This window comes from Larus michahellis, chromosome 3, assembly GCF_964199755.1.
Source record: "Larus michahellis chromosome 3, bLarMic1.1, whole genome shotgun sequence".
Classification (NCBI taxonomy): domain Eukaryota; kingdom Metazoa; phylum Chordata; class Aves; order Charadriiformes; family Laridae; genus Larus; species Larus michahellis.
Window position 1 is genome coordinate 123,674,606 of NC_133898.1, and position 12,197 is coordinate 123,686,802.

Genomic DNA, 12,197 nt, shown 5'->3' on the forward strand with positions numbered 1-12,197 from the left:
TTAAATTCTAGTTGCACCACACAACACCGAGTGCTCTTTGCAGCTTTCGCTAATGTATCTTTAATATCGTATTTTGTGGGCAGATGATTCTTTGACAGAGGCTACATTTCCAAATGGGCAATAAAAAAAGAGATTATATTAGTCCTGAGACAGCAGCTCCAATTCTATAATCTCGTCTCTTGATTCCTTCTCATGCAGTAAGTGCCACAGTGACAGCCTGATAAACTGCTTAATGTTATCACGCCTTAATTTTATGGGTAGAAATCCTGGATTTCTCTCTTGTCTTCAGTGCTGCAATCCATGCCACAGGAACTTGTGCTGGTTTCTAAATTTCACCTTCGCATTTTCTCTCTCTCACTACAAACACCCCTAGAACACGTTCTTCCGTCAGCCTTTAAATTGGATGCTCTCAGGGTGATGGATTATTGAACATCCCGGCTGCCCGTTCGGCACGTATTAGCTATGGAAATTAAAACAGACGCATTGAAGGCAATGCTGTTAATGTTAGCACTATTGTTCCAAAGGGAAGAATTCCAATACGAAGACAAGAGATGCTTAGAAATATTAACTAGCAAATGTTTAGTTATTCAAAGTCATTTAACGCCTATAACGATGTACTGGGTCTGGCTGGGATGGAGTTAGTCTCCTTCACAGGGGTCTGTGCGGTGCTTTGGAGCTGTGACCAAAGCAGCGTTGGTCACGTGCCGATGTTTCGGCTGTGGCTGGGAGGTGCTTGCACAGCAGCAAGGCTTCCTCCTTCTCCTGCTCTGTCCCACAAGAAGCTGGGAGGGGACACAGCTGACCCCGCCATTTATTGCTCAGTGATGAAAACTGGGGGAAAGGAGGAGAAAGGGGAGGATGTTCAGAGTTACGGCATTGATTTTCCACAGTTCCCGTTACACACGATGAAGCCTTGCTTTCCCAGAAGCTGCTGAACACCTGCCTGCTGCTGCAAAGTCCTGAATGAACTCCCCATTTTGCTAACGCGGCTTTTCTTTTATGTATTAAACTGTCTTCATCTCAACCCAGGGGTCGTGCTCTTCATCTCAACCCAGGGGTCGTGCTTGCTTTTGCCCTTCCCGTTCTCCCCCCTGTCCCGCACAGGGGAGCGAGCGAGCGGCTGGGTGGGGGCTCAGCTGCCAGCTGGGCTCAACCCACCACAAACGATGACACCCATGACCGCCACTGTCCCAAATCCCCACAGAGAAGCAAGCAGAGAGGCCTTATTGGAGGGAAATGCAGCATTACTGGGCGACAGTGCAGCATTTTCAAGGATTTCTTTATTACGCAAGTTTACTATCATCTAAAACCACCAACGTATTAAAGACCAAGACGGAAGCTTTAGCTCGGAAGCTGGTAAGAACGTGCCTTTTCACCCACGGATACAAAGACTTGGTCTATGCTGCAAGAGGCATATTTAAAAAACACTGCTTAGTATAAAAAAAAAAAAGTTAATGTTTCCAAGGACCAAATAAATAATTTACAGTGATATGCAACCAAAAAAATTATGGAAATCCAACAGGGGTTTGAGACAGCCTGTTGTTTAGAATTTGCAGTCCTACACAGTAAGTTTAAAGGTCTCCCGTCCTAAGACGGGCATTACGAAATCACTGCCAAAAATCACATTTTACTGCTGGGCTGTTCTGGCGGACTGCTGCTGCCTAAAGTCTTGGAGGAGCAGTCTCTGAGGACTTCCAGAGAACTCGTGATATCCAGACTTTCAGAAGAAGCGGGTCTACACCCTTCCGTCGAACTGATGATGTCCAAAGTTTTGGAAGATCGGGCACTGTAGCCTTTTGCGCTGGCGTCTCTTACGACGACCTCCTGCGCGGATGTAAACGTTAACGGAACAAAGCCCTCACTGTCCGTTGTGAGAACAATCCAAGATGAACCTGTGAAGACACGTAAATATCTGTAATTAGGTATGTTTAAGATATGAACCATATTTCTTCTAAAAGTAGTTAAACGCTTCTGTATTTTCACCGCCTTTCTAGCAAAGAAGAAAAAGCATGGGGAGGTACAGGTGGTATAATCTCAAAGATAAAGGACAGTTAGCTACGCGAAAGAGCTTTCTGACCGATTTTGCCACTAGGAGATGAAAGTATAATAAATGCACGCTTTAAATAAGGAGGACGGAAATTCTGAATAGAATTCACAAGCATCCCGACTTCCTTTTACTTAGGTATTCATAAGCTACTTCCCAGTGCTTAAGCTGTGCAGATACTGTAAAAAAGCAGAAATTTACTAAACGACAAATTAATATCATAAAAGCAATTTAGAAACTGCCTCTATTACGTAATTTCAATACAATTAATTCCAATAAATACACGGAAGAAATACTGTATTATGCTGTACAAACTCCATGTCTCTGGTCCATTTGCTATTCATGTCATCATTAGCATTATTTTTACCATTTGAAATCATTTACTGAATCCGAAACGCTGACTTCTACCAATTCGTAGAAACCAGAAATTTTTTTATACTTATATCTATGAAGTTGATGAAGAAATAACACCGAGCTCGTGGGGGCTGAGGGAATTCAGAGAAACGTTTCCAGCTGTTTGTGAATTCACATTATGTAACTCCATGTCGCAAGTAAGGTCACGAGAAGATTGTAGCTTAAAAGCACGCAGGCCTTTAATCTTTTGGCTTAATATCTCGTTTGGACCAAACATTAAAATCAATACAATTCAGGAATTTGAAAATACCATTCCTACTTCGCCCATTTATCTAGTAGTATTTGCAAAATTAATATGAAACCTACTGTAACACTATTTGCTTTTAAAATTTATCCAGTAAATCCATGATGATTACACATTCCTGGGCAACCAATTCTGTTAAGTTTACGTTTTTAAGCTAAAAACGGGAGGTCGAAACTAACGTAGGTCATGGGGACATTTTTCTTGTCCGAAAGAGAAGTTGTTCAAATCTTCTTGCTCAAAATAAAATGCCAGGCTGAAGAATTAAGAGACGAGTATCTACAAAACTGCCTACTATTATCACTGTGCGTATCGCGTGTTTCTGGGTTGTGCCACAAAATTATTGAAATAGTCAGCGTGTGCCAATGCAGGTAACTGATCCTGCAATGGGACAACTCCTGAACTAATGTCAGAGAGCGGTAAGAACCTTTTCAAGGTTCAACTGCTAGTGAAATATCCCACTACGGTTTTATCTCGGTGTTGGAATACTAAACATATTCCAACAACTACTTAAAGAAAAAAAAAAAGCTTGCACAATGGTAAGAGCAGCAGCCTTAGGGCTTTGGGATTGCTGCTCAGTAACCTGCAGGCAGGCAGGCAGGAGGTAAGCAGCTGGAACACAGGACAGAGAACGTCTGCAGCGGTGAGAGATTGTACCCCAAAAGTATCTTTTCTGCCTTTGCCAAAAGCAAGACACTTCGAACTGACACACACAGACACACAGGACGCGCACGGGATGAACGGGTAACGGCAGAGAAGACCACAGCAATAAGAAAGGTAGTTTTCTCCACAGCAAAAACCGGAGTGAAATGCACTGCTAAAATTTATAGAGATACTTCTGTGTTTATAGAAAACTACAGGATTTCTTAAAGGAGACCAGATGCTGGAACTACAGATTAAAAAAATAGAAAACTGTATTCCAAAAGCACCAGTCAACTCTAGAGTCAACTCTCAAGTTAGAGTCCACTCTAACCTCCTCATTACTCAGACTTCTCTGTTTAGAATAGCTGAAAACATAAATAAAATACTGGGTGACGGTAATTTTCCTGTATAACTAGCTACTTGCTAAGGGGGTATCAATACGTAAGTTTGCTCATTTTTTTTAATAACGCAAAGATTCAGTGAAAGCCCAGACAAGAATCTTTATGTTATAAAACAGATGAGCAAACTTTTGTTAATAATCTTTCTTTTTTTTTTCTTCTTCAGATGGGGTTATGCATATTGCTACTGCTCCCTGAGAATGTCGCGTGTGTTTGAAGTGTTTGCGTTATTGGATAATTAGAACATACCATGTTGCATTTCTACAAGAGAGAGATTGAATATCTGCTGGACTATATTTAGACGGAGTTTACCACCACAAAGAGTAACAGCTCGTCTTTCATCTGAATCACTTCTGGAAAGCTGCTTCTGTAAATTCAAGAGAGAATCATTAGATACCATGATGTATATTTAAGCAGAGATGTCGAAATGGCGTTAATCAAAAGAGGATCACGGACATGCCTTCAACGACAGCATTTAAAGAAAGTCAAATGCTACGTTCATTCAGACCCATTTGGAAGATTTATACTTTAAAGCCTCAGCTCTCCAAGAGATGATCTGTGAGTGACAGCAGCGAGTAACTGCGATAATTCAGCCTGTGTCAGAGCAGCAGGAGAGGAAATCGCACACTGCTGCTGAAGCAACCATGAGCTTCACCCACAGCGCAATCCTGGCTCCCACCTGCGAGGGACATTGGCCTGGGAGGTCTGTAAAGCTGCAGGTTTTCCATCCTCCCCCCTCCCTGATCCACAGCCGAAGAAGAGGTGAGAACTCCTGTCCATGAACTTCGGGACAAGGAATGGACTAACAAATCAGAAGGGCTTGTTTGTCTCACCTCTGCCCATCTCTGCCCCAAACCTTAAAATCCAAAAAGCGTCTTCAAAGAACATCCGCCACGGGGCAGAGCAAAGCATTTTTAAAATCTGCAAAAGATCAGTTGTTATCAAAACTACAAACTCGGTCTTTGAGTAGGATAAAATTCACACAACCACGTCACTTCCCAGGGAAGCCTTGATAACATCTCTGGGTCACAACAAAAAACCCAATAAAGTAAATTCTGACTCCTTTTCCGTGCTGCGGACAGGCACATCCATCCACAAGGAGGGTGTGTGGTAGGGGGGAGGCTGGAGATGCAGACGTGCATCTCCTGCACTGATAAACTCTGTCCTCTCAAAGACACTGCTTATTTGGGACATTTTGAGGTTCCTCAACGTTTTGTAAAATACAGCGAATAACTTGGGCAGTAGAGAAGTGATCAGCACATGAGGTGAAGATCCTTCTTCTGAACCAAATACGCTCCGACTAACGTTAAAACACAGCGGTTTTTTTAAAACACAGCCAGACTTTCCAGTGTCATTTCTAATTCAAAAGTCAAATGTTTTTCTTGCCACAAATCATCAGTGATCAAAATAGGTCGGTAAAACTGTAGCATTATTTTAATTTGCGAAGCCCCCCCATGCAAAGCACAGCTAACCCAGCTCTTGGAAGACCAAGACAAGCCGATGCGTGACTCCGTTTCGAACTTTACGTAAAAAGAGAGCCGAATATAAAAACATAACAAAAATTTCCACTACCTCAAATTAAAGTACACTTCTAAACAAACACCTCAGATAAATGAGACACCAGAGTTGCTGAGGGAAACTTTCATTTTTCAGACTAATGCCCCATATATAATTAAGACTTACGAGAGCTAAAAGAATAAGAGTTATTACAAATTTTAAATGTTTACAATGGAAAACAGTGAAGAGAGTGAAGGAATATGATCTAGGAGCTAAGAGTTCAATGCTACAAAAGTTAATAATACTTTTTTTGCAATAATAAAGCAGAAAAATAAGAGCTTATTGAAAGGAAAACAGCAGTTCACACGACACTGAATACTGACTAAGGTTTATTAATCTGAATTCTAAGAGAGGCCGAGTAGATTTGTGCCATGTGTTGATAATCTGGTAATTTACACTTTCTAGCATGAGATTCGGAAGTGCCTTCTTTCAGCCAAGAAAGTGTCTTTCACATGAAATTTGATTTTAAATCCATTTGTAACCTAATATTAATGGAATTATCTACTGTGTCCCCAAGGGTCTCTTTCCTTCTCAGATAGTGCTTTCAATACTAATTAGCAACATTTCAGCTTCAGAGCCAAAGCATTTATTGTTCTTTTTGTTTCAGTTTCCGTTATTTCAGTTGTCCTCGCAGGAGGATGAGAGATTGATACCAATTCCCATACACGGAAACTTGCCTCAATTTCTATAAACAGAAAGCTTCCGAAGTTGCCTAGGAAAAACATTACCTTCCTAGAACTTCAGTTGCAGAATTAAAGACCTGTATGAACCGTGACACGCGGGTTCTCTGGAGTCCCACCAGGGACTGTGCAGAAGGAGAAGGTTCTCCTGCCTGGGTCAGACAAGCTCAGCCCAGCACGAGGTGGGGACGGGGAGCTGCACGTTCCCAAATATGACATTGCTTTAAAAACACTGAAAGTCTGTAGACGAATGGGACTTGTAACATTAGTCCCAGCTACAGGAACAAGATGGAAATATAATCCTATTGACCATTACGTGATAATGGTCTTTTCCCCCCCCCCCCCGAAACACTGTTTTTACCACTGGTACAGATATTTGTGCAAGAATGAAAGCACTATTACAGCATCCGTCTCAAATGGCAATAATTTTAGATACATTAGTTCAAGTTTAGTTAAAAAAAAAATAATTATCTGAAGTATTTCCCTCATCCTATCATCCATCAGAGAAAAATACGAATATGTAGTATTAAAAGAACTGTAAATAGGAACCAACAAGCAATTACAAGAAGAGTAAAGAAAAAGGACAACAAAAACAAGCCAGGCTTACGTAAAGCCTAAGTACATCTAAATTAGACTCCTATCAGATTCACCTGCATGCAGCAAGATCATTCATATGTATTGAATTTGCACGTACTAAACATTCATAGGATGTCATCCTTCCTGCGCATTATCTGACAGAAGTTCTAAATCCATACAAAGAACATACATCCATGAAGAGATTTTAGCAAGGCTTCCAATATTAAAATTACCTGGCAGGTGATGTAAATAAAAGCAGGTTCCTGAGAAGACGGGTACACTGGGAGATTTCTCTTCCCGGATTTTAGCAGCTCGGTTAATTCACAGAGATGATGCTGTAACTCTGTGAAGTTACCAGATAGTTTTTCTACATTTTTTGAAAAGTAACTTGCCTCCTTTTCACTTAATAGGTTATTCTTGTAAGAATTTGGTATTTTGAAAGCTGCGTCTGCCTGCCTTTTTGGAGACGTTGGCTTGTTAGAAAACGCCAGCGATGTGGCAGACAGAGTCACAGTCCGATTAACTGGTTCGGCATCGAGAGACTCAACAGCTGGAGGAAAATTCATGGAAATCTTTTTATCTTTGAGGTCACTCATGTTCAACAAGCAGCTCTGTTCATAAACAGGACTCTTAATTTCTTCAATGAGTTTCCTTCTGCTGGTGGGGGACTGAATGGCAGCACGATCCGGTATCAGGAGTCCACGGCTGAGAGGGTGAATGTCTGTAGAGAGATCATGAGGTATGTTTGAAAGGTTCAAACTGGAGCTCCCATTAACTGATGCAGACGTTGAAGGACCCATATCAAATATTAGTTCCTTAATCATCAATCGAATCAAATATTTGTCTGATCTTGAAGAGGGAAGAAACGCAGGGTCAGTGAATTTTTGTCTTCCAACGAGTATCAGTAATAATTTATTGGTCAAGAAGCACAAACCCTTTGGTTTCTCATTTTTCTCTAGCTGAATTTGTTGAATATTGGGTAAATTGGATGAAGTCAGTGAATAGACTAAAATAACATTACAAGTGTTGGAGGCAACCGATACAGTTTGAGTTTTGGGGTCAAAAGCCATTATATCAGGAACCAGAATGCCTGGGATGCTAACTTTTTTGGTAGAGGTAACCTTTCTTTCAAAAGTCACCAAGATGAGATGTGAAGAATCCTGGCCACTTCCCGTTAGGTAGTCCTTGGGCCTCAGATGAAGAAGTGGACTGGAATCAGCACCCTGCTTGCTAGAAAGTATGTGAGTTAGATCCACAGGAGACGTAACAACAGACAAAGGCTTCTCAGAGTCCAGTGACTTTTTCCCCCCATCCATGGAATACTCTTCCTCACCACACAAGCTGGACTGTGAGGGGAAGGACTCCGTTTCAATGCTCGCTGGAACTTCAAATGCAACACCAGCATTTAAGCCACAGATCTTGTCTAGAGGAAGCTCAGTGGCAACAGCAACTTGGAAATTCAGAGTCGCTTCCACAGCACAGATGTAGCCCCCCACATCAAAGATTGGGCAAAAGGAACAAGCGTTCAGTGTTTTCTGAGCATCGTCCCAAATATAAGAATGAAGGGCACTGCCGACCCCCACTACTAAGCGATTGCCTTCCTTTGTCCAACAAGCGCAGTGGATGAGACCACTGCCTTTAATATCTGCTTTAATTCTGGAGTTGTTGAGATGAACAGAGTGTAAGATGGAGGCATCCCGTGTGGTTAGCACAGCCAAGATCTCCTTCTTTGGATGCCACACGCAGCCTTGGGGGAGCACTGGAAAGGGCTCGCTGACGTCACATATCTGAGAAACTAAGAGCTTATTTCTTTCTGTAGCATTAAAGCAGAGCTGCCAAACGGTGATATGCTTTTTATGTTGAACCGCAAGCAGAGCTGGGGCATCAGGGGGACACGGACCCCAGTACAGTCCATGGACATGTTCAAACTGACCGACAACACTCGAGTCACCAAATTTTGGTTCTCCATTATGAAGGTGTAAAGAAGTTAGTATCACCTGTTTCCCGTCTGTCCAGGCAATACCATACACAGGGTGAATTGCTTGGTATAAAGCATTAAGGCCAGTTCTCAGAAGCTTCGCCTTTCCTAACTCCATGATTTTTAGTGTGAGACATCTAAACAAACGAGAAAAAAAAAGAAAAAAAATTACTGTAGAAGACAGAGGACGATACCTGTACGATTATTTAGCTGATGACCCTGCCAATGCTGGACTCTGACAAAAACCATCACTAAACCATATCTCTGAGCACTATGTCTGCCCGTCTTTTAAACACCTCCAGGGATGGTGCCTCAAGCACTTCCCTGGGCAGCCTGTTCCAATGTTTAATAACCCTTTCAGTGTAAAAATTTTTCGTAATATCCAGTCTAAACCTCCCCTGGTGCAACTTGAGGCTGTTTCCTCTTGTCGTCTTCTCTGGTCCGCTGCGTTCTCATCACAAGACCAGCTCTTTCATTCTAATTGACAAGTTACTGGTTCTCAGAATATTTTCGAATTACTTTAGTACTAAAAATTTTCAAAACATCATCTCTCGCTCTCAGCTTCATGGACCATTTGTGACCAGATAAAGTAATCCCTTACAAGTACAGCCAAGTATTAATGCATTATCTATAAATCTGATCCTGTATTAAGTGGGTGAGAACGAGGCATTTGTATGGTTATTCCAGAAAGCTCTCCAAAATAGCAAATGCAATTTTGAAGAAAGTTAGGATCAAAGCAGATTTTTCTGAGGAAATGCATGAGAAAGGAATTTAAAAGAACTTCGAACACATGAGAGGGACAGATCCATCTACCTAAGGCACAAGTCGTACAACGATTGCATACAAATGACTCTCAATCTTCAACGTCCTCTAAAGCAGTGATTTTTTTTTTTTCTTTCCTAAATGATTCAGCACCTTTTTGTCAAGAGTTCACAAACCATCTTTCAGGCCACTACTGTTTGTGGGTAGAAGGGATGAAAGTAGTAGGCAGCTGCCTGTGCCCATAGACTGGTATTTACGCATACCTGAATATCCACTCAAAAATATACATGCATTTTTAAATGCTTTTTAAGAAATATTTGCAGTAATTCTGGGTACATTTTTATTCTTTGGATATTGCTTTAGGAGTATTTGTTTTCATAGTGTCCTGCAAAGTAGAAATTACTGGTTTGTAGGTAGAAAATAAAACCACAGAAAACCTTCATTCCAGAATTTTTGAAAAAATGGGTTCCGTGATTTGCCTGGTGTCTCAAGAGAAGCCTTTTCAGTTCTCTCTACACAGCATAACAGCTTCAAGAAGGACAATGGGAAATTGCCAGCAATCATTATTCTCTGTAATCAGTAAACAAGTGTCTGGGATGTCCAGAAGCCATATGCAAGCCACCAAAACCTCAGAAGGGTTCAGGATTTTACACATATTTCTAGTTTTTGAGCTGTGAGCAATCCCTACTCTGTGCACAGAAGCCAATTCAAAGGAATTGATAGTTTATGCACTTAAGATTCTCCATAGGATTTGGCTCAGTTGCAAAGCCATGGAACAGAATGAGCTGCAGCTTTAGTAGGAAACATAAAAAACAAGAAGTGTTTGAGAAAGTCAAATTGTCAAACTGGAAGGGTTTATCACAATGTGCAGGGCCTGGCACTACTTGTTTTTTTAATTAACTACTTGTGGATGACCCCAGATTTGGAGGAAGGGGATGGGAAGAATGGATTTCAGTGACTAAAATTAGATAGAAAAAGGTATGTTATGATGACCAAATAACTGCTTCTCAAACTATATAACAAGTGCAAAGTAATATATTTAGTAAAGAAAAAACAACAAACACTGATACCTCTTCAGGAATAATTCCCTGGGTAGCAGTATAGCAAAAACTAATCTGGCTTCCAGCAGATCACAAACTGAATATTTCAGTAGTGTGAGAATGTTGCCAAACAAGACCACAGAATGCTTTTAAGAGGGATGCCATACACAAGGGAGATAATTACGTCCCTTCCCCAGAGCTAACAATATCTCCACTGGAGTACTGCGCCTAGTCTTGAGTTTAACAGTCCAAGGATGATGGAAATGCCTAATAGTGCACGGGGACCACAGAAACACGAGAAGCGGGTTCACTCAGCCTGAAGAAGGTTGTGAGTGGAAACTTGCAAACACCCACCAGGCTGCTGACAAGAAAACACTGATCCATTGTTCTCCAGGTCTACTCTGGAGAGCACAAGATAATAATCAGCTTAGTTTCAACAAAGGAGATTTAGGTCAGCTATTAAGGAAAAATTCTACCTATAAATGATAGCTAAGCAGGTTACCTTGGACAGGGAGAAGGCACACCGTGAATTTCATAACCTGTAAGAGCCAATTAAGTAAACGTCTGTCAGGGATAAGTTTAAGTACACTGGATCCTGCCTCATGGCGAGAGAGCACTTGATACTCCGCAATCAACTTCTCCACCATCTACCTGGCTCTCCTCTAAACTCCGCTATAACCGAGTTCAATCTCCTTAAGCAACCACCACTCGCAGGAAAATCAAAGCCGTTGTTTGTTCTTTGGTATTCTGAATCACACGTGCATTGCTGGGCAATACTTACCAACGGAAGGGAGATGATAATGTGCCTCACAAGATATGCTAAGATACTAAGCCCCCTGGGCCATCTGGATAGTTTCCTGGGATGCAAGAGATGTTTCACACTATCCCAAGCAGACCTGGAAAAGCAAAAGCAGCAGGACACCCATGGATCTTGTACTCCAGCCGCCTGGTGCCCAAATTCCCCTCCCTCGGCCCACCACCATTTCAGCCCCACAGGCCACAGATATTCCCTACTTCCAGACGCACAGGCCATGGATATTCCCTGCTTCCAGACGCAGAGGCCATGGCACTCGAGGTGTCGAGGCATGCCACCGCTGGCGAGGCTCCCGCTGACCACCTCCATACCGGTGGGCAGCTGCCTCCACAGCCGCCCCGGGGCCTCGCCTCACGCCCTCACACCCTCCCCGGCCCGCCGGAGACCGAGCTCTCCTGGGGCGGGTGTCACCATGCTGCCACGGCCCTGCGGGACGCTCGGTGGAACACGGTGCCTGTGCCCAGACCCTCTGGGCAGCCGGCGGGGGAGCGAGGGGACGCCGCAGGGGACACCCCGGCGGGGCAGCTGGCGGCCATGGCAGGGGACAACAGAAAACGCCCAAACCCGCCCGCCCGCGCCGTTTCCCCCGCGTCGTCACCCGCCCGCAACAGCAAGACGCCGCTCCCCGCGCGGGCCCGCCCGCGCCAGTATTCCCCACCTCCCTCCCCGCCACGGCCGGCAGCCTCACCCGCCCGGCGGCTCAACCCAGCTCCGGTCCCCGCGGCCGTGCAGCCCAGCGCGGCGATGGGCTGCAGCGGGCACCTCCAGCCCACGGCCCAGTCCCGCCTCCCCGGTGCCCAGCCCATCACCGCCGGGGCGGAGCGGGCAGCGGCGTTCTAGCCGGGTTCGCCTGAGCTCTATGATCCCGCGGGCGGTGCCTGTACGGGACGGGCGGCAGAACTACAGCTCCCATGAGGCGACGGGGCGGCGCGTGCTGCCGCCTCAGGGCTCCCCAGGGGCAGCCGCCGCTGAGGTGACGGCGGCTCGGTCCCTCCGTCGCTCCCGGTGGGGCACGTACCGTGTGACATGTCCGACCCCTGGCTCTCAGTGA

The 12,197-nt window shown here is 43.9% G+C and overlaps 1 protein-coding gene across 1 annotated transcript; it reads right to left on the reverse strand.

Annotated features, from left to right (window-relative positions):
- Nucleotides 1-48: 48 nt before the first annotated feature.
- LOC141741377 (WD repeat and coiled-coil-containing protein) lies at nt 49-11,969 on the reverse strand. The gene is made up of 5 exons (XM_074581979.1): nt 11,835-11,969; nt 11,114-11,228; nt 6,786-8,667; nt 3,989-4,106; nt 49-1,892 (listed from the first exon to the last, which is right to left on the reverse strand). Exons 3-5 carry the CDS (start codon nt 8,646-8,648, stop codon nt 1,621-1,623), a joined length of 2,253 nt encoding a protein of 750 aa, XP_074438080.1. The 5' UTR covers nt 8,649-8,667; nt 11,114-11,228; nt 11,835-11,969; the 3' UTR covers nt 49-1,620.
- Between the last annotated feature and the right edge of the window lie 228 nt (nt 11,970-12,197).

What these genes read in the sequence shown, in the direction of transcription:
- LOC141741377 (XM_074581979.1), bottom strand. Translation starts at nt 8,648, where the DNA reads ATGGAGTTAGGAAAGGCGAAGCTTCTGAGAACTGGCCTTAATGCTTTA. An exon ending in TTATTTACATCACCTGCCAG is followed by an intron (nt 4,107 to 6,785) that starts GTAATTTTAATA and finishes TTGAATTTACAG; the next exon opens with AAGCAGCTTTCCAGAAGTGA. An exon ending in TCTTGTAGAAATGCAACATG is followed by an intron (nt 1,893 to 3,988) that starts GTATGTTCTAAT and finishes GTGTCTTCACAG; the next exon opens with GTTCATCTTGGATTGTTCTC.